The following is a 22,220-nucleotide window of genomic DNA, read 5'->3' as shown; positions in this document are numbered from 1 at the left end:
TTACCAAACCAGGGTTTAAGGACTGATAGTCACCATGATCAGGCTCACTGCCTACCTGGCTAAATATTCGGTGTAAGACGGTGACAGTTTATTTTATTTTTTTATTTTATCCAAGGGCACAAAACCAGGTCACATTCTCACTTTCTCTCCATGTGCTAGTAGATTAGTCATCCAGAGGTGTGAGGACAGGGCTGTGAACCTGCATTTTGTCAGGTTGACAGAGAGTTAAACATGAAGTCTGGGACAAATCATAAAGTTTCTCAAGTTTGACATTTGGTTAAACAATCATCACGGGCGATTAGACTGTAGATGAGACAGGGGGCTTTGGATATGCGAGGCAATCACTTAAAAAATAAAAATAAACAGGTATAATTTTTTCTTTAAGGACTTGATAGGAAATTGTATAAGGCTAGTTTGGTTCCTATCTTTAAGGATATTATTGTTTCTGTAGAGACTCCACAAGTAAGTTCATGTTTTCCTCTTGTGCTTCTTGTCATGAGTGATACATGTAGTTGTTTACAGAATAATTAAAAAAAATCGTCTCATTCCCGTTAAACAAGGAAGCCAGGAGACTTAACTTTTTGCTGCAGATGGCTGCACCAATGTAAGAAATGCAAAAAACGTCAGCATCTGTTACGAATCATCGGTGTTCAGAATGATATAAACCACACCTTCCAGATCCTCTTACCCACAGATTGATGCACCATCTCTATAACAGCCTACATTCACAAAGAATATACTGTAACGGTCTGTCTTCTGTTTACCCACACATGCAGACATATATATTTGCTCCATGTTTTTCTCTGAGTATTTCTCTAAAATGTTCTCGTGCCCTTGCTCCATGCACTTCTTTCCATTCTGTTCTGACCCTGCTCGTTCTAACAGGTTGATCCATGGTGCTTCTCTTGGCATCCGTTATTCCGGATCTTTTCTAGCTAGCCTGACAAGTTATGAGTGATGATGATCCTCCTGCCAGGAAACCAGGAGACCTAAACCTGTCCCATTCTGTAAGACTGATGGATGCTCGAATCAGGACTAGTTATGAAGAGACAGCCTGAGTCTTACACTTGAATGTGATTCTTAGTCAGACCAGTGTATTTACTTCCTGTATTTAGGTTATAAATAAAAAATACAAGATATGCTAAATGCTGCACATTACAGGAGAGATGATGACAATAATAAAGCATCCATCAATATGAGTACATTACATATAGACACTGAGTTTTTCACATTTTGTAATGTAACTGTTACTTGTTAATACATTTACAGCAATCCCATCATGTGTTTATACATTTATCAACACATTTAAGAAACAGCTACAAAATACAGAAACAAGACATCAACAGTTTGCTTTCATGTGTCTAACACACACACACACACACACACACACACACACACGTGCGTGTGCATATCCACACAAACTTTCACACATTTTTTAAAAGTCCTTTGAAGAAAAACAGCAAACAGTTTTTAGCCTGTAATTTTCCTTCATACAAGTCCACCAATATTTTTTATTTCGATTGTAGTAAAGTGCAGATGAGCCTAATTTATATGTATCTTACACTATGTCTCTTTGCATGCCCTAAGTTCATTTGTCTGAAACATCTGCCTTCTCTGATTGGCCACTCAGCTCAAACAGCAGGTGAACAGCAGGTGTATGTAACTCTTCTGCTTGAGAGGAGTATGTTAAAGATATTCCTTCTGTTGGACATCATGGAGATCCAAGTCTGAAGCCTGAGCTTTTGGTTCACAGGGATTACTTCAAACACTGACTGAGCTTTTGAAACTTTGGCCATGTTTGATATAAGGATCCATCACTGCGCACTCTGTTTATATGAAAGAAAGTCACAAAATCAGGAAAAAAAACCCCAAGAAAACGCACAACATTTGTTACAGAATATGTTTTATGTGTGCATGCCTGTGCTTTACACTGGTGTGTGTGTGCATAGTGTATATGGGCACATGCGTGTCCCCGGGAATGTAAACACATTCTAAGACTTCCTGTCCGAGGATGAAACTGAAGGGAGCTTTGGAGAGTGAGGGAGGAAGGTATTAAGCCCGAGCCGCTGAATGAAGAGAGAGACTAAAAATGATGGAAAAAGAAGGAGAAAGAGGAGAAGAGACAAATAAGAACACACTGACACAGGTGAGATTTACAAACACAGATGGAGAGGCCGATAGACGGGAGGGTGTTTGTTTCTCGTAATTAGAAAACCTGAGAGGAGAGACACGACCGGCACGCACAAAACAGAAATGGAACTCTACCTGATGATGAACTGCTTAACGCAGAAAGACGACTTCCAGAAACGGGTATGAAGATACAAAGGTGCAAAGGTCACTGAAAGCTGAAGCATCCTTGGACAACGATGAAGGAATTTTGGATTAGGATTTAAAGACACCCCAGTTTCATCATAGTTGACTTCAGAGTTACTCATTTGACTGATCTCCTTTTTCTCAGCAGGTACGTTATGTAAAATTTCTATTTTATTACAAATTGAAAACTTAATGAAGTGTTTCACCAAGTTAGATTTTTGTGAACTGTTTCTTAATCAGGGTGTGCTGAAACACCAACGACAAGCTTTTACTCCAATCGCGAGTACATATGTCCCTAAAATCAGAGTTGACTTGAAGGGTTTAAGTAAAACTAGGAAAAAACATAATATATCACCATCACACTTCATAATTTTGCCTTATTTATGTTTGTGAATGCTGTCTTTTAGATGATCAGTAGCACACACACACAAACACACACACATAAAGCCAGACTCCCACGCTGCTAGGATTTATTTGCACAGTGTTATTTCGGATCTTCCTCTGAGCCCTCTCTTTTCCTCCCAGTATCATTTTACAGTCATTGCATCATGACTGTCTTTGATTTCGGAAGAAGAAGAGCAGCAATAAAATGGAAACAGTGATGCATTAGATTACATCTGGGTTGCCTAATATTGCTGTATTACAGTACAGTTACACTAGGCCGTATTCACAGCTTACAGCAGATAGAGCGTGTGAGCCCTACAGTAAATTTTATTTTAAATTAATAACATTTTAATTTTCCTACCATAAATCTTTACTTGTTGGCCCATGATGGCAATAGAAGAACAAACATGGGCTCGTCGTGCTGTTAGGGATTCCAATCATGTTATAGCCGTATCGCATGTATTAACTCTTACATGCTTTATTACATATTTGACATCAGTAAAAATATCCTAAATGTCATTCGTTTAGCCTGAAAAGTGATGACTTGAAAAGGTCAGTCAATTTATACGATTGCAGGTGCTACTAGATTTTGTACATTGAGGCTATTTTAGGTTAATTTTGACCCGCATCTGTTGAGATGGATTTTAGATCCACTCGTGTGGGTCAAATCACAGAAAATTGTGGTTTTAGGGAATCTTGAAACTATGAAACTGTAACTGTCATATCTGTGTGTATTTTCTATGGGATAGTGGTGACAGAGTTCAAGGGTGACCTTGACACTGTGTTCCCACCACAGCTGCCCAGGTTCCCACAGAGACAGGCACTTGCTGGTCTGGAAATAGTAAAACAACATAGAAGTGATCATATGTATGATGCACATAAGTAACAGAGGTCATACAGAGGTCAGATGGTGCCTTTATACAGACACAAGATGTGCACCGGCAAGAGCAAGCAGCAACAATGTAAATAAATAATCTAAAAATGAAGAAAGTAGAATCCCTGTATTCTGAGCTTCTGAGATTAAATTAGGTGACAGCTAGCTGAGATTAAAATAGAACTCAGAAGAGGAACAGGGAGTGGGTGGATCAGTGCTAGGTGGTATCTTATCGCTGTTTTGGATACACAGACTAGTTTGCAGTTATAAAATAAGCAGTAGACACAATGTTTAATGGTTATAATGTATAATAAATCCCAACAGTCATATGTGTGCATATATCATAAAAGAAAATATATCATAAAAGAAAAAGAAAGACGCAAGTACCTCAATAAAAACTTTCCTCAGAGTGCTCCCTGTTACATTTGTAAGCACTGTTAATAATGATGAACTAGGTCAAATAATCTGACTAATATCAGAGGGTGTCACTGTGAAAACACTCATTTATTTCCTTCAGTGCTCTTAATGTTGTGTGGCTAGACTGCTCCGGTTCATGCAGATGAATCACATTATTCATGCCTCACCCTCGGTTGAGCATGTTATTCCCATTAGCATGAATAGACTACATTTTTCATCAGCCGGATGATTATTTTGCTGAGAGATTTGTTGTAAGCAAGGAGCACAAAACACAAACTCCAGGGATCACATACACTGGGCTTCTTAAACCTTTCCAGTGTGGCACTCACAGGAGCAATTAAACTGCATTTGTCATGGAAGACAAAGGATACAGAAGTGAAATCCAGCTCATTTATGCGAAACATCACGTGACTTTGGCCTTTTTTAATGCTTTAAATGCCAGTAGATTCTCCATGAGATTGATTCAGTAACCTTTTTCTTCTCCTTCACAGTCCTCATCTCAACACACTACTGATGTCCTGTTGGATTTATGTGTAAAATCCTCAAATCACTTTAAGTAAAATAATTAAACAAAGCATGTTTTTAGCATTAGTACAAGTCTCAGCAGGCCTTATCACATTAAGACTTAAAAAGGTATGATGTATTTCAAAGCTGTTGTTCTTGTTATTCCTTTAATGTCTACATTTTCAGTTGCTGTCTCTATACTGCAACAGTTGCACTATAACCTCTATGTGCTTAGCAGATATTTTAGTATGAGTGGATGAGTGGATGCTTCATCTTGTTTCTTTTTCTCCTGGTTTGTTGTTCTTTAGCCAGTTTTGCCACACTGGACTTTCAGTAAAGTAACCAGTGTTGAAGTGTATGGACTAAGCAGTCAGAAGATATGACACTAAACGAAAGTCTGTAACTATCCTATCCACACACAAACAGATTTTTTCCAGTTTCCCAGTTTTACTCTGTTTATCACAATTATGAGAAAAATTCACCATCTTTTTTTAGAGGTAAATAAACATACACAGGCCAGCTCAAACAAGGGCTAATTAATGTAGCCATGAAATGACTCTCATAGTATAGATCTAAGCTTTTGTGAGCTATTTAAATGGAAAAGAAAACAAATGATCTACCTCTTTTTTATTATGATTAAATGAAAAGGTCCCTAGATGTCCGGAGTAATGGCATGTTGTTTCTGTACTTTGTGAGAGGGTTATATCTCTGCCAATAAGAGCAAAAATATTTATTTTTTATTTGTAATAATAGCCGGAATGAGAATGAATCCCAGCCCCTCAGGGAGTATTGCTGTAGTGATAAATAAATATAGTTACATTATAAATAAATGGGTTAAACAAATCAGATATTGGCTTAAAATAGCCATGCCAGTGTACCTGTGCCAACAGCAACAGCCAGTCTGAGGTCAGAGACAGAGAGAGTGAGCATCAGAGAAAAGGAGGACAGTGTGTGTCCCTATGTTTCTCTGTAGATGCTGAAGTCAAACATAGGAAACAGGAAGTAACATAGTACAGCAAGGCAGGGCTTTAGGGATGATGTAACTGCAAAACTGCAGGTTTCCATTTAAACATGAAAACTAATGCAGCCAATGCATGGATCTGTCAATAAACGTGGTGTCTATATCTATATCTATAAAACTTGTATTATTCTCTCTGACAGTTTCCACTTTATCATCCGTGTCATCCTCAAAATCCTCATCAACATCATTAAGGTGGCTTATCACCTCATCGCACATCATCATGATGATGAACATTAACGGTACAGAGTCCTGGCTTTTCATCAACACTTCCTTTAATACACCTCAAATATCGGGTCCAGCTAACACAAGTGGTATGGAAAGATATCTTCAAAGACTGGCACATTTAGATGAGGGGCTCTACAATGACTTCTATGGCCTTTGGATTGCACTGGTGGTCATAAACTCCCTTATTTTCCTGGTAAGGTGTTTTGATGGAGGCTTTTTAATGTTGCACATAATTTTCTACGTTGAAAATTAGTACCTCTTACTAATTTTCCTCTCATATATCTTTTAACTTTTATGGTTTTTCAGGTGGGCATGGTGCTCAACATAGTTGCACTTTATGTTTTCTGTTTCCGCACCAAGCAAAAGACCACCTCAGTCATCTACACCATCAACCTGGCCGTGAGTGACCTCTTGGTGAATCTCTCTCTACCGACTCGCATCCTGCTCTACTACAGTGGAGGAGCTTGTATCACCTGCTCATATCTGCACATCTTCAGCTACTTTGTCAACATGTACTGCAGTATCCTGTTTCTGACCTGCATATGCGTCGACCGGTACCTTGCCATTGTGCAGGTGAGTGTTGTCTGTAGCTTGGTTACACAGTCGGGCTTGCAAAATATTAGACACTTACAAGGCTACACATTCTGTTCTGTCTTTGTAGGCTGAAGCCTCTCGTCGTTGGAGGAACTCCAGTGTGGCCAAATGTGTTTGCATTTCTGTATGGCTGTTTGCCATTGTGGTTACCTACTCCTTTCTCTCCACCGCTTTTCAGCACACAGGCTGCTGTCTCTCAAAGCTCCTCTTTCTCACCATCACTGAGTTCTTTCTACCACTTGTCATCATTGTGGTCTTCACTGTGCGCATTATGTGGGCCTTAACAGACCGTCGTCTGATGCAGCAGAGCAGGTAGGTAGAGCCAATATTACACTGACAGATGGCGGGAAAGAAAGCTGAAGTTGTTTGTTTGCAAGAATTTCAAGCAAACCTTTTTCACATTGTCATTATGGGGTATCGTGTGCAGAATATCGAGTGAAATGTAAATTAAATCCATTTTGGAATAAGGTTGTAACATGACAAGTGGAACAAGTGAAGCGCTCTGAATACTTTTAGGATGCACTGCATTAACTTTAAAGTGTTTACATGGATTCTCTCCAGTTACTCCAGCTTCATCGTACAGTCCAAAGATGTGCAGAGGGTTTGGTTAAATGTTGATTCTAAACTGAAATTGGGTTTGAATGTGAGCCTGTTTGTTCCATGTGTGTATGTGAGTGGCCACCTGTCTGTCTTTGACTCACTGACACCTGGGATAGGTTATATCCCATAAAATGTAAATTATTGATGACATGCAGACAATGGTATCTTTAACTTTATTTTCTCAGGGATAGGAGAAGGAGAGCTGTCCAGCTGTTGACAACTGTGCTGATCATCTTCACAGTCTGTTTCACACCCTTTCATGTTAGACAGGTGAGCAACAAGTATTTGCAACAAGTATATATAAAGTAAAAGGCCAAGTAGTATTAATTGTTGTATTCTCCCTTATGAAACTGTGGATGCTTTCAACTTTATCCTCTATAAGGATTTCAAATGAACAAATGTGAGGCAGAAAACCAGCCTTTGCTTGAGCTGCTCATAAATTATGTAGATGTTTGGGGAACCTTGACAATACGGCATTGTGGGTCACCGGAAGGTTCACGACATTTTCGATTAGACAGTACTACCAGGTGCTAAAGCAACATAAAAAAATCTATATCTATAACATAAATATATAGACATAAATACATGTACAATATTAAAAAACCAATATTGACATGTATTAAAAAGACAGAAAGCTTATGTATACACATACATATATACACACAGTACACAGTCCTCCATTTTCAGCGGCTCAAATTTAATTGGACAACTTCCTGAAAAATAATTTTATGGTCAGATGAAGACTGTTTCCTCACTAACACTCTCCAGGAGGTTCATGTATCATTGTCAGAGTCTGCAATCAAGAGACGCCTTCATGAATGTAAACACAAAGGGTTTACAGCAAGGTGCAAATCCACTGGTTAAACTTAAGAACAGGAAGGGCAGATTAGACTTTGTCAGAAACCATCTAAAAGAGCCTGAACAGTGCAGGAAAAGATTATTTGGACAGATGACACAAAGATTAACTTGTACCTGAATTGTGGGAAGAGAAAAGTATGGAGAAGCAAAGAAAAAGCTCATGATCCAAAGCATACCACGTTATATGTCAAACATGGTTGGAGCCAGTGATATGGCATGGGCATGTATGGCTGCCAGTATAACAGGGTCATTAGTATTTATTGATGATGCGACTGCTAACAGAAGCAGCAGGATGAATTGTGAGGTGTACAGGGCTGTACTCTCTGCTCAGATCAAGACAGCACTTCACGGTGACAAAAACCTTACCGCAGAAGCAACCAGAGTGTTTCCCAAGACAAAGAAATTGGACATTGTTCAATGCTCAAGTCAGTCAACCCAGCAGAGCATGCTTTTCAGTTACCAAAGACAAAACTGAATTCAGAAAGACCCACAAACAGACAGTCACTGAAGATGACTGCAGTAAAGTCCTGGTAGAGCATCTCGCAGGAGATAACTGAGCATTTGGATATAAATGGCTTCTAGACTTCAGGCTGTCATCGACTGCAAAGTTAACATAAAATACTAAAGTAAAATACAATAGAATGTGATCAAAAAAAGCAGAATACAAAAGTAGCTATAAATAGTAAGGATCTCAAAGTTAAAATGTTAATAAAATACAACAAAGATAAAAACAGTAAACATTTTTTAAGAAAATACAGTAAAACACAATGAACATATTAATGAAATTAATGTTTTTGTTTGAGCTTATGATAAAAATGTATTTGCTTTCATGGGAACGTTTGGCATTGCCTGTTTGTGCTGCAGGTGGTGGTATACTTCTACCCTGACATGCCTCACCATGTGATAGTGTACCATCTAACTGTCACCCTCAGCAGTTTGAATAGCTGTATGGATCCTGTTGTCTACTGTTTTGTTACAAATAATTTCCAGGTAAGACTGAAGTACTTTTCCTATTCTCTTCCTCCACATTCTTCAACCTAACTTGACATTTTTCTTCTTTTCTCCACACCCACCTGTCCCTTCAGGTGTGATATATCCATCATCATTTTTTTACTCATTGATTCTCCAAATAATTTACTTCTCCTGCTGTCTCCAGGCCACTATGAGACATCTTTTCCGCCGCGCAGAGCCCGAGCAGACCAGTGGTGACATTGTCAGTATGCAGCACAGCTCTAAAGCCTCAGCAGGGACGGCCAACGCCATAACTAATAATGTTATATTGATGACCAAGATTCCCAGATCACTGCAGAGCAGCAACATGGGAAAGGACCGCGCACTGTAAAATATTTGACAAAGGGTACATAAAACTAAAAGTTACAGGGATGGCACAGTTAAAGTTCTGAGTTCTCCAACTTGCTGACCAGCAGAACTCAACACAGACACTCAGTGCTGCCATTGTTTTTTCCAATGATGAGTGCCAACACAATAACATGCAGACATTGTTTTTCATCACACCAAGAAACATCGCTATTCCTCTAGACTGACTTTTCATCTGTCAATGTCTATAGACACTTGGTCAATTTAGCCAACTGCCCTATGGATATTACTAGAAACTACACAAGAAAATGTCTCAATAAAATGGTAAATATTCCAGTGTTGTCTGTTTTCCTTTTATTTCTGCCATTCAATTGGGCAGAAATAAGATGCAGATTAATCAGTGGCGTGTAGTCACTATTACAGAAAGGTGAGCAGAGACTCTTTAACAAGACAAACTGCACCAGACTAAAACAGTGTGCTCACAGCCTCTTGCTGGACTCTTCCTGGCTGAAGAATTGTAAAATGTTATTCTTTCTATAGTTTTCATTTTAATACACTGTTCAAAAAAATGTGCTTGGCCTCTGACATTTTTCCCTCCTCATCTTTTCTGGCTGTTTTTTTTTTCCATCATTTTTACATGTGACTAGACTCTGTGTCATTGCTGGTAGCATACGACATTACCTGGACCCTACTGAGGTTGCACAGGTTGTCCAATCCTCCAGGATGCCAGAAGGTTTGCCGTGTCTCCCAGCACAGACTCAAGAGCATGGAGTAGATTCTAGGAGACAGGCAGTTACATTAGAAGAGCTGGAAAGTGCTTTAAAAAGTATTTAACCCATCAGCAGAACTGGTATCTGCTCCTTTGTGCAAAAAGCAGATACCAGGAAGAAGACTGCCAGAGCCCTACAAAATGACCACTAGCAGGTGGTATGAATGTCTCTGACCAATCACTCACAAACAAACTTGGTAGCTTTACTTAGTGGGCCCTGTGCTTACTGTCAGGACATTGGAGCCTAATTGACGCTTGCTGTATAATATCAAAATTTGCAGGTTCGCCACTGCTGCCCTGAGCTTTTCTTGCAGGGTCACCCTGAGGACTAACCCTGAGGCATGAAAGGTTCTCAAAAAGCCATGGAGAATGTTATGCTGCCTTTAACATTGTTCAGCATGACTGGTTTGGGGATGGGTCAGGCATGAAAAGGCTTATGGAGGGATGCACAGACCTCTACAGGCTAGGTTACCCACCCTGACTGAAATTTGGTATCAAAATGAAATCCTTGAACTGATTTGCAGACCCCAAACTTGTGCAAGGCATCCTGGGTTCCTCCTGGTGGGCAACAATACCTGGCCTCATGTGGTGAGAGTATGCAGGCAGTTCATGCAGGTTGAATTGCAGAATTGATACCACTGAGTACGCTCATCTGACTTAAATTCAATGGAACGCCTCTGGGATATTATGTCCATCCAAGTTGTCCTGTCCTGTCGAGTAGCTCAGTGATGCCTTCGTCCAGATCTGGGAGGAGATCCTCCAAGGCACCATAAGTTTCCTCATCCTTGTTAGGCATGCATGCAAACAGGCCATACATAAAGCCATACAACATACTGAGTAACATTTGGAATTGTTACAATGAAATTTCTGGAAAATGGACTAGGCTGCTACATCATTTTTTCAATTTGGTTTTTAGGGTGTCTTTAAATTTAGTCCTCTGTCGGTTGATCATTTTCATTTCTGTCACACGATGTGGCATCCTTTCTTTCCTAACACATTACCCAGTTCACATCAGTACAGGCATCCAGCATGATTCTTTTTTCCTCACTAAGATTTGGTGTGTTTTCAAAGTGTTCCTTTAAGTTTTCGAGCAGAGTCGTTACCATTTTTAGAACTATTAGTTTAGCAAATGAAGCAGTAAAACACTTAGAAAATATCTGACTGCACATTAAACTGTATCATGGAAAACTGTACATTAAGTGTTTCAAAAGTAAAAGTACTCATCCTGCACCAAAATATTTCCCATCAGTGATATATGGATCAGTATTGCTGCTCCTGATATTTAAGGTTGAGCTCATTTTAAATACTTGTTCTCTTGACTGTTCACTTTATGGGTTGACAAAGTGGATTATCTGCCTCCATCTCACCCTATATCTAACATCCTCTTCTGTCAGCATTTCCTCCTTCACTACATCCATGAACCTCCTCTGACGTCTTCCTCTTCTCCTCCTGCTGGCAGTTCCATTATCAGCATTGTTTGTCCAGTATATCCACCATTTCTGCCCTCCATGTGTCCAAATCATCTCAGCCTTGCCTCTCGAACTTTGTCCCCAAACAGCTCAACTTGTGCTGTTCCTCTGATATATACTAATTTCTAATCCAATGCAATCTTTAACCAGCTCAGAAACTGAGATGGGAATTTAAAAAGTATATTAAATATGTTTTCTCTTCTTGTCTTTCTGTAATAGTGAGGGCATTTTCCTCCTCAATCACTAAAACAAGTAATATAATCAGAACATATTAGAGAATAGTAACTACTGATGTACACCAGGGAGCAGCATTGCCCATTCTTTGAAAAAACCAATGGAGAACGAGCCCGAAAGAAACTTGAGCGCATTGGAAACCGTCCGAGCTCGGACGACTGAAATCAACGATTCTGTGAATGAAAGCACAGGGTTGTTTGTTTGTTTGTTTATTTATTTATTTATTTTTACAACAGAGTATAATATTATGCGATTTTAAATAGCCTGAAGAACTAATGGCTTCTAATTAATCAATCTTCAGAGCCTTTTTTTGAAGCTCTAGATCACAATAAATGTATATTGGAGAGGTTTTAGGGAGGAAATTAACCGAATTAATGGCCAAGTTAGTCAAAGGCAATGATTTGGGAACAACATATAGGAACACATATAGAGCTATAGGACCAAGTTCTTGGAAGAGTCGAAAGCATGCTAGCTAATAAACGAAAGAGTAAATGAATTAATTAATTATGAATAAATAAATAAATATCCTCCATTATGACTTTCTCTTTTTTTCCAGTTCTTGAGGTCCATTGTTGTTGACATATTTTAATTTCTTTATGTTATCAATCCATCAATTTTCCATGCAGTTGGTTCCACTTATGTCATGTTAGCCCCTCACCATCCGTAGGTGAGGCGTTTGCTGACGTCACGAAGGTTTTCTGATGGCCACGCCCCGCTGTGTTACTGTGGAAACCATTGAAATTGGTGAGTGTAGTAAACCCTATGGTCACCCAGTTAGCTTGCAAAGGTTAGCTGAATTGCAAACCTAAAGAAGTGAGTTTTTTTTCCTTCTTCTTCTTCTTATTTTTTTTGTGCTAACACGTCATAAAAGTTTTCCACAATGCGGAACTGGCTAAGCTTTACCACAGCGTTGTAAAATCTCAGGTACGTTACACATTCATGTCTGTCATGAAAGTGGGTTTCTCCGCTATTAACTCGATAACGTTAGCTGCTTATTATTAGCCAAGCCTAGCTTGCTAAGGTAACTTTAGCGTCAGTCAAAGTGAGGTTAAAGGTAATGCGCCTGAAGTCTGGTGTTTTTCCTCTCAGTCCAGACGAGAATACACTTTTATCGCTGTGCGCCTATTCGCATAAAACGGCAAAGAATTTTTAATATATTTATTTATTTTTTTAACTCTAGGCTGGCAGGTAGTTCAGGTGAGGCAGAGTTTTCCCCGAGGAAAACATGTCATAATTGCTCCAACGAGCCCCCCGGACCTTCACGTGTACACACAGTCCTGTAAGAATTCAGCTCACACACTTAGAGGAAGTAAAAAAAAAAAGTTACCTTTCTACATTAATTTGTTCGGATTACTAACTAAACACAAAAACACTTTGATCTGTATCTTTGTGAAAATGACAGAAAACTGCACAAGGCTCTCATCAAACATTAACTTATACATGATCTAAGCTTTTTTTTCACGTTGCTCACCTCAGAAGAGTCAGGCAGAAAATGAATAAGTAAAGAATAGAAAGAAATGGGCTTTGCCATGCTCTCTTGTAAGGTATGTCTCAATAGGATCTGCTTGCTTTCTGCTCCACTTACGCAACAGCAATAGTGGTGTAATAATAGTTTGTTTCATAATGTGGCTCTTGTCCGTGCGTCTGATTTCGCTTTTATGACTTAAAGGTTCTAGATAGTGGCGATGTCACTGGATTTAACAGAGCAAACTTGGGTTAATTCAGTCTAGTAAGGTTTTTTGATCGTTTTGCCCTTTATTTGAGTCTATGATGCCTATACCTATTGTAAATCATTTGTTACTGCTTAAGTTATACAAACCCATTATGGGGTGAACCTCTCAAACCCTAGACTGAGGGAATCAGGTGTCTCTGTTCGAACTCTTGGGCCTTTTGTTGGCAGTGTCTAGTTCCACTTATTCCCCTTGAAAAGAGAGTTGTAAGATAAGAAAAAAAAATCCTAAGGGCACTGATCTCTTCCAGGATGATGGTAGATATGAGAGTGCTAGGAGTCTATGACCTTCACAGTCACCAGATCTGAACCAAATTGGTTTCCCTGTTTAACCCTTTCTTAGTTGGACTTGCCCAAACTTCATGCACACAGCCAAAAGTGCACACACTTCAGCAAACACAGTCACAGATCTATTCAGGAGTTCACTGCAGGTCACCACCACAAACATCTGCTGGAGACCATAAAACGCTTATTACCCCACCTTCCCTCTCTTACACTCTTCCCTACCTATCCCTATTAAATACATTTGGAGATGTGCTAAAACTGTGATTATTCTCGCCTCTGTGTTTCTTTTGCTTTGACCTTAGTAGGGACTTGTTAGTCTTCTGAAATAGCTTTATCTTCTCATGCGCTATTAAAAAATCAAGGTGAAAACTATGCCTATTACATATTCTTTTTGACAGTGATAAGATGGTAAGATTGTGCTTGCATTTATAGGAAAAACTGTGGCACTAAGACATATATACTGATTTATAACAGCCACAAGCAAATGGTTCCCCTGAAGTCAAACCAGACTGAAATGGAGATGGCAGCTGAGGGTGGAGATGCTTCTCGTCTTCCAGAGATCAGAAGACCCAAGGAAGAAGAAGCATATGACAGTGAGAGTGAGACAGACATGGATGAGGAAGGCAGAGGAGTACGAATCCCTCTGCATCGCTGGGTAATGCACGGGGCAGTGATGTTTGGACGTGAGTTTTGCTACGCCATGGAAACCGCCCTGGTAACACCAGTTCTGCTGCAAATAGGTAGGAGACACAACACAGTTTAACACATAAAGGCAGACGGGCACATTTTTTTTTTTCCAATAATGTCACTTTCTGTTACTGATATTTTTTGTGCATCTTGTTAAGGTGAATTGTGTTACACCAACATGTTCATAAAAATGATCCATAAGATGCTTCCAAACTGGCATTGGCAGTACCTATAATCTGTAGTTTTTTCCTTATCCACTAGTTATTTATCTTAGTGACATATTTGTGGCAGCATTCTCCTATTCACTGTCAAAAAACTTGAAGATTGGTTGCAGTGTAGCAGCTGTGTTTGGTTCACTATCTATATAACAATAGCTGGATTTGATTTGCAGTGAAGCTAACCACTGTTATCCAAACCAGATGCACATCAGTCTGTGGTTGTGGTAGTAGTCAGGTAACAGTGGTGACTTTGTGGAATTTGATTGTTGTCACAATTCATTGGTTTCAGGGCTGCTCTTCTGTATCATGTAGCCCCTATCTCTACTCAAGCGGGGAGCTTTGTGGTTTGATGTCAAGTTAGCAACCATAACAGAACTGGAACAAAAGCATTTTTTACTGGTTAGGTATGAGAAGAATGTTTAACACAGCACATTTCACTTTTCTGCTCCATTAACAACATGATAAGACTGACTGATTCTAATTAACGTGTCTGATTGGGTAGTTATTTTTTCATATGCCAATGGAGTTTATTGCTAAACCTGTTGAATGTAAATGATCTACCATGCAATACTGGTTATAGATGACAATGGACTACTGACATAGGATTTTTTAAAGTTATTGAACTGAATCAGCCTCACTTATTTTTTGGAATGGATAATTTTTAAGCTAATTACATTAGAAAAGGAGAAATCTTTATGCTTTTTCTTTGCTTTTTAAAGCTTCAGCACGTGTAAACGATTGTGTTGAGACTGAAAGAAAATGCTGAGCTGGTGAAACATCAGGATTTGTTTTGTCTTACCAGTCATAGTCTTGCTTACTTTGCCATAGCCAACACCTTTAAAACAAACATTCAGCAAGTGCAGTGCAGTTCATTTTATGCTGGGACAGGTTGTAATTTTGAACTTACCTTTGATTATTGCCAAATAAACGCATCCATAGCTTGTTGAAATCCCAGGGTGCTTGACTGAACATGTGTTTAGAAAACTGTTTGACATTGCCTTTAAGCACACTAAATGTGTTTTATTAACTTGTTGCAGATACACAACTTTGTTCATGTTTCTTTGTTCAGAGTGCACAGGGTATGTTTGTAACCTAAAACTTAAGTGAAGTATAGACACGGTTTTTCTTGGCTCATGGGTTTATCATGCTTTTACTTACTGCGTGTGTATTTTTTAGCTCAGACAAACATTTTGAGTTTTCTTCCTCATGTACTTGTATTGGACACACAGAGACACACTCACGTATAACTACTTCTTTAGTAAAAGGTGTATAAAGCATCTCTGAGCTTTGCTGCATAAGTCTGTTGAAGAGGAAATAAGCAGTAATGGAAAAGACAGATGGAAAGAGAGGTATTTTTCATGCTGTGAGAAAGTTATATTCGCTTTTGTTGACTTAAGGGAGAAGGAAGGCAGGAACAGAGCATAATGTTCCCATGAGAATTATCCAGCTCAGTTAGCCAACTGACATAATTCATCAGATTTTAAACCTAAAAGTCCACTTCTTTTAGAGTTTATGTACAGTAAAAATGACAATGCCTCTCCGGTTTTGAAATGGGTAAAAACAACTGGCCACCATATTACCAAAAATGCTTCTGCTAACTTAAAAACCACTGATGATGGAAAAGCACTAGTGGTTCTTCAGCTGTGGAATGCAAGTCATGTGATATTATTAAAACATGGGAAAACTTGCCCTTTGTGTATCGAAATCATAATGAAAAAGTTCTCTGCCTGTTCCTGCATGACAGGCATCTAAATGTGGCTTAACTTTGACTTAACTTATTCAAAACAGAGCCTGGTAGATAAGTAATTTATTACCAAAAAAAGTTGTGAGTTTTTTGTCAGCATTTTTATTTTATTTTAGTGAAAGTTAAAAACTGGTTTGCAAAAGAGTCAAAATACAAATATCTAAAGCCTAAGCCTGATAGATCTCAATATTTAAAAGTATAGACAATGGACGAATACTGCCTTGCGTCAAAATGAAAATAACAAATAAAGGTATTAAATTCTGCAGAGTATGTTTTATTCCCACCACTGCCTAAATAAAGTGACAGATATGAGACATTTACTTACATTTGATTGTAATACATTAAGTATTAAGTTTTGTGGCCTGTCAGAAAAAAAAAAACACTTGCTCTTAGATCGGATCAGATTAGATTGCTGTCATCGATTAAAAATTTGCAAGATCCCACAGGGTTTTGCTGTAGTATAGAATAGCCAATGACAATAAAGTTGTCATCCAGAACATAGACCAGATTGAAATTTTGGTGCAATTACTTGGCATCTGTGAGGATCTGTAGTTCACTATTTGATGGTGTGATAACATTTTTAAACAGAAAATTGAGGGACATGAGTATAAGGTTTCATATCAGGTCTCAATAATACTACTAGTAATACTAATAATACATCTTAAAAATTTGTTTTCCCCCAGATCTAGTAACACTATGCAGAGTGTTACTAGGTCAGAGTCGATTTCAGTGTTCTGTAATTGGTTTTTAAAGCTGTCTGTGGCTTTGCTCCAGGTTACTTTTCAGATCTCCTTAGCCTGCACTTAACCACTCCAACTCTGCATCCTCCAGTCAGATACTTACGTGGGTCCCACGCTCCTACTTAAAATCTAAAGGTGACAGGGCTTTCTCTGTTGACGCTCCAAGACCCTGGAACAGTCTTCCCTCTTTTATATAGTTCTCCTTCTCTTTGGAAATCTTCAACTCAACTTGAAGACCTACCTATCTTCACAGGCTTTTGGATAACTTGGAAACACGGTCTATTCCGTCTCATTTATTTTGGTTTTTTATGTTGGATGACGTATGCGTGTGTGTGTGTATATATGTGCTTCACTATGCTGTGGTTGTTTTTTAATTCTTATATTAGCTTTAGTGTAATTGAAAGTACTTGAATGAATCAATTGTGTGTATTTCCCAGGTCTTCCTGAAAAGTATTACAGTTTAACCTGGTTTCTCAGTCCTATCCTGGGTCTCCTCTTCACACCTCTGATTGGCTCAGCCAGTGACCGCTGTAGTCTGCGATGGGGCAGGAGAAGACCATTCATTCTGGGTCTTTGTGTAGGTGTACTGCTGGGAGTAGCACTGTTTTTAAATGGTTCATTAATAGGTGAGTGGAAGGCTTCAAGGGAGATAATCTGCTAACAAATCATAAAAAATGCAGTTCAGCAAATCCGGTCTGTGTATATTTTGTGGTATTCTCTTCAGGCCTTTCCGTCGGCGACACTCCCAATAAGCATACTATCGGCATCGTTCTTACTGTGCTGGGCGTAGTGGTGCTGGACTTCTGCGCTGATGCCTCAGAGGGACCAATCAGAGCTTATCTGCTGGATGTTGCAGACACAAATGAGCAAGATATGGCGCTGAACATTCATGCATTCTCTGCTGGTAAGTCTATGTAGATTTTGGGGGATTTTGTTCTCAATATTCACATGACTGTGAACCAGGAATTCATTCAGCGGGGATCAGACTGTCAACATTCTTAGATGTCTGGACACCAACACACAGTTCACCATGCATACTACAGCTACTTCGTCCTCTTTCCCAGAATGAAATTTAAGTTGAAGGCTCACCTGTTTGACACAGTGGAGGAAAGATGGGGGCCGTGTTATTTGAGTGTTTACATGGATGCAAAAAGCGAATTTTCTGAACATTATCAAATCTGAATACATGCATAATGTTAGGATTACAGTTGCACAACCCTCCATACATATTTACAAATAATAATGCTACACTAATACCTTTATACCTGTCTCTTTAGGGCTTGGTGGAGCAGTAGGATACATGCTTGGAGGTCTAGACTGGACTGGCACAGCTCTGGGCCAAGCATTTAAATCACAGGAGCAGGTTCTCTTCATGTTTGCAGCCATCATCTTTATGATCTCTGTCACACTGCACATGTTCAGTATCCCTGAGCAGCCCTTCAGTCCATCAAACCAGGTTAAAGACACAGAAAATGGGGACTCTACTGGCCAGGTATCTTTGAAGCCAGCTGGCCGCACACTGGATGTAATTACAGAAGAGGATGCTTCTGCTCAAGCTCGATCTAGAGACGACCCTGAATCAGATCCTAAGGAAAGGGAAATTGACTTTCTTGCTGTGGAGCGAGTGAGGAGTAAAAGTGATTCAGTCTTAGCCATGCCAGATGCTACAATTGAGTTAGATGCAGACCTTGACCCAGACACACAAAATTTCATGTCAGAGACAAACTTTCAACCTGAAATGCAAGGAGACCTTGAAGATGTTTTCAAACTATCAGATTCCAGTGCTGAAGCCCCACCTTCTGTCGGACCACAACCCCCTCCTGATGGGATGGGTGACGTGACGCCTATAAGTTCAGTTTTACCTGAACTTAAAGATCCAGCAAATGGTCATTCATCTTTCCAGCAGACCAGCTGGGGCTCAGAGGATTCCCAGTTGAAACAGGTAAAATGGCTGCTGTGATCAAATATGGTTTTTGTTTGTTTTTTAGCTTATAGTAAATTTGAGACAAACAGTGTACTCCCACAAATTATGTATCATTATCAACCTATTGATAATGATACTACTCTACCTCTTCAAAGACATCTTTTTCAGACATTAAGCCCGATACCTTCAGTTTCCTTCAGTAATTTGTACCACACTGCCTCTCTCTTCTGTCCCAGCAGGCCAAACCTGCCAATGGTTCTGAGTTCCCCAGTGTCATGAAAACCCATGGCACCAAGCCGGGAAACCATACATCCAGTACACGGCCACGCCGACCCATCTACTACAGACAAGTATGGTTTAAATTATTGTTTTATCTTCAATTGACAACATAGGTTATTTTGCAGATGTGTAAAAACTGATTTTGGTGGGGGGGGTTTTCTCTTCAGCCCTCATTTACTTTTTCATATTATGGTCCAGTGGGAGCACAACGGCATCGAGTGCGACGCACAGGACATTTCAGCACTCAGCCAATCACCACGTCCCAAAGTTTGAATGATTTAAGCATCATCCAGCGGCATACAGACAGACGACGGTTACAGCTTTCAGCCAGCAGTCTGTCATCTGAGGGCTCCAGCAGTGAGGGAGGAACAGACAAGGGTGGGAGTGTACGGCTGCTGTGGTTGTCCATGTTGAAGGTGAATTTCTTTTTCTTTCTCTTCTTTTACTACAGCACTGGGTTATGTCAACAGAGATGACTGATGTTCCAGTAGTAAATACTGTCTGTATTTCTTTCACTCTAGATGCCCAGTCAGCTCTGGAGATTATGCGTGTGTCACCTGCTCACATGGTTCTCCATTATAGCTGAAGCTGTGTTTTATACAGATTTCATGGGGCAGGTTATTTTCCAAGGAGACCCCAAGGTATACACACAAGCACACACACACACCTTCCAAACCCCGTGTGTATTGTTGTTGAAGCATTACCTGACATCATTTTGGTATTTTGTATTCCTTGGAAACCACACAGTAAAGCAGTGGTTCACCCTGGGAGGCCACAAAGCTCCTGCAAGGAAAACGTATAAAGTGAAACTAAGTTGAACCTTTTCTATCATTATTTGTCATTTGAAGGCAGGCATTCCAGAAAAAGTTTGAGGACTGCTGCTGTATAAGAACAGACAAGCAGCTTACCACATCTGACAATTTATGAGTATAAAGCACTAAAATGTCAGTGGAAGTCAAGTGTTCAGTGTTTCTGCTTTTTTCCCCTATTTTCTTTAAGGCACCAGCCAATTCCACAGAGCTACAAAATTATCACAAAGGAGTACAGATGGGCTGCTGGGGACTGGTGGTTTATGCTGCTACTGCTGCTGTCTGCTCCGGTAAAACTCAAGCAGCTTCATTTTTTTAGAAGTATTCAGCTAACTACTCAGCTAATGACAGTTTTTCTCCACCCAGCCATCCTTCAGAAGTATCTAGATCATTTTGATCTGAGCATTAGGGTCATTTACATTCTTGGAACTCTGGGATTCTCAGTCGGTGAGCTGACTTATAAGAAAAGTTGAAATATGAGTATAAATGTGGTTAGCCTCTGTAAAGTTACATACGGATCGGATTCTCTCTCATCTTAGGCACTGCAGTCATGGCAATCATCCCTAATGTTTATGTTGCGATGGTGATGATCAGTAGCATGGGCATCATCTCCATGAGTATCTCCTACTGTCCCTATGCATTACTTGGCCAGTACCATGAAATCAAAGAGGTATGATCACACTCATATTCCTGGTGCATATTAAAACCATTATGGTCAATTCTGAGGTTGTTTGACCAAATGTGCTGTGATTCAGTTCAAGTCAATTTTATTTATATAGCGTCAAATCACAAAAATTAAAAACAATCCTTATATTTAAAATTATGTTAATATCCCCAATTACTTTTGAGCTTTTGAAAATGATTGATGTGTGTATAAATGGCTCCAGTTTTTATAGTTTCTAAACAGTTAATGCAATACTTTAATTAAACCACTTTAATGAATTACTCTGTTATATTATTTGTTTTGAGCCTCTTCCCCATTTATTCAGTTAGAAACATCAGTCGTTTCAGTATAGTTACAGTCTTTCCTGTCATGTCTCTTTTCTCAGTACATTAACCACAGCCCAGAAAACACTCGAAGAGGTTTTGGGATTGATTGCGCTATTTTAACCTGCCAGGTAAGTACTCTATTATAATATACTCTATATAAATTAAGCTGACCCTGATGCATAAATTCAGGTTACACTAAGCAAAATGAGAAACGTTCAAAAGTGAAACAGCATGTTTAGGTTTTTGTAAATAGTCTGGTTACAGCATTTCCTCTTTCAGGTTTACATCAGCCAGATTTTGGTTGCATCAGCACTTGGATCTGTGGTAGAGGCAGTTGGCAGTGTGCGTGTCATTCCCATTGTGGCCTCTGGGGGTTCTTTCCTTGGCTTTCTTGCAGCTTGTTTCCTTCTCATTTATCCTGATTTGGAGCCCAGCAGCTCAGAGCAGGACGAGGATTCGGTGGGTTTTCCTGGAGTAGAAGACCAGAATGCAGAAAATACCAGTGAGCAGACGCAGGCTCTGCTGAAACTCACAAACACAGATACAGAAACGGAGAGTCTGAATAAGGAGAACCACTCTTCTACCTGAGCATGAGCATACAAAGACTTGCTTAGGATTATGCTCATCAAGCAGAAATTACAGGATGTGAGGTTTTTACCAAATGCATCTACCTGATTTACGGATTTTACATTCTGGACCTTTCTGAAGGAAAGATCAGAAAAAAAGAAAAAAAAACATAGCAGAAAGTAGGGCTGCTCAATTATGGCAAAAATGATAATCACGATTATTTTCACTGAAATTGAGATCTCGATTATTTGACGATATTTATTTAACAATAACAATGTATTGAATAATGGCTTTAAAGATGTCAAAAAATAATATAAAATAGTGTGCAAATACTGATTACAGTGCAAATGTTTGCAATATAAAAAATAAATGAAAAATGTAAACATCTATGTTTAGTGAACTTCAAAATACTGCATAATATTTGATCCACGTCTGACTTCGCGAACCCATAATGTTTCCACCAATGTTCCCTCAAATATTTCATGTGTCTGAGCGAACACACAAACTCCCTGAGCGGTCCCTTGGACCACTGTGAGCGACATCAGACGTGTTCACTGTGGTCACGCCAGCATCTAATCCATCCAAGTTACATGGTTTATTAAAATAATCAAATTACAGCATTTACATTTATGTTAGACTACTTTTAATTAACTGCTTTAGCCCACTTAC

At 39.3% G+C, this 22,220-nt stretch overlaps 2 protein-coding genes across 7 annotated transcripts; both read left to right on the top strand.

Moving 5' to 3' along the window:
- Positions 1-1,232: 1,232 nt before the first annotated feature.
- Positions 1,233-9,450, top strand: LOC100690856 (G-protein coupled receptor 20). Of its 2 annotated transcripts, XM_003450920.5 has the most exons (7): positions 1,233-2,461; positions 5,654-5,931; positions 6,045-6,311; positions 6,400-6,644; positions 7,118-7,202; positions 8,655-8,780; positions 8,947-9,450. In XM_003450920.5, exons 2-7 carry the CDS (start codon positions 5,734-5,736, stop codon positions 9,130-9,132), a joined length of 1,107 nt encoding a protein of 368 aa, XP_003450968.1. In that variant the 5' UTR covers positions 1,233-2,461; positions 5,654-5,733; the 3' UTR covers positions 9,133-9,450. The 2 variants fall into 2 exon arrangements, with proteins under 2 accessions (XP_003450968.1, XP_019219799.1); XM_019364254.2 differs by lacking the exon at positions 1,233-2,461 and having other exon boundaries at positions 5,015-5,931.
- A 2,368-nt stretch (positions 9,451-11,818) lies between these two features.
- LOC100690581 (solute carrier family 45 member 4) lies at positions 11,819-21,587 on the top strand. Of its 5 annotated transcripts, none has more exons than XM_013274848.3 (13): positions 11,819-12,392; positions 14,068-14,333; positions 17,420-17,608; positions 17,707-17,886; positions 18,260-18,924; positions 19,143-19,256; positions 19,353-19,601; positions 19,707-19,826; positions 20,185-20,284; positions 20,361-20,441; positions 20,534-20,664; positions 21,044-21,112; positions 21,264-21,587. In XM_013274848.3, exons 2-13 carry the CDS (start codon positions 14,078-14,080, stop codon positions 21,570-21,572), a joined length of 2,463 nt encoding a protein of 820 aa, XP_013130302.1. In that variant the 5' UTR covers positions 11,819-12,392; positions 14,068-14,077; the 3' UTR covers positions 21,573-21,587. The 5 variants fall into 5 exon arrangements, with proteins under 5 accessions (XP_013130302.1, XP_013130303.1, XP_005472816.2 ...); XM_013274849.3 differs by having other exon boundaries at positions 11,819-12,503; positions 19,146-19,256; XM_005472759.4 differs by having other exon boundaries at positions 11,819-12,503.
- Positions 21,588-22,220: the final 633 nt, after the last annotated feature.

Source organism: Oreochromis niloticus, linkage group LG11 (genome assembly GCF_001858045.2).
Source record: "Oreochromis niloticus isolate F11D_XX linkage group LG11, O_niloticus_UMD_NMBU, whole genome shotgun sequence".
Classification (NCBI taxonomy): domain Eukaryota; kingdom Metazoa; phylum Chordata; class Actinopteri; order Cichliformes; family Cichlidae; genus Oreochromis; species Oreochromis niloticus.
Note: the sequence above shows the minus strand (reverse complement) of the source record. Positions and strands in the feature narration are given on the sequence as shown.

Bases quoted from the DNA above. Each gene is read 5' to 3' on its own strand.
- LOC100690856 (XM_019364254.2), top strand. From the start codon at position 5,587: ATGGATCTGTCAATAAACGTGGTGTCTATATCTATATCTATAAAACTT. The intron at 6,312-6,399 runs GTGAGTGTTGTC...CTGTCTTTGTAG, and splicing joins GGTACCTTGCCATTGTGCAG to GCTGAAGCCTCTCGTCGTTG. The intron at 6,645-7,117 runs GTAGGTAGAGCC...TTATTTTCTCAG, and splicing joins CGTCTGATGCAGCAGAGCAG to GGATAGGAGAAGGAGAGCTG.
- LOC100690581 (XM_013274848.3), top strand. From the start codon at position 14,078: ATGGTTCCCCTGAAGTCAAACCAGACTGAAATGGAGATGGCAGCTGAG. The intron at 18,925-19,142 runs GTAAAATGGCTG...CTTCTGTCCCAG, and splicing joins AGGATTCCCAGTTGAAACAG to CAGGCCAAACCTGCCAATGG. The intron at 20,665-21,043 runs GTATGATCACAC...CTCTTTTCTCAG, and splicing joins AGTACCATGAAATCAAAGAG to TACATTAACCACAGCCCAGA.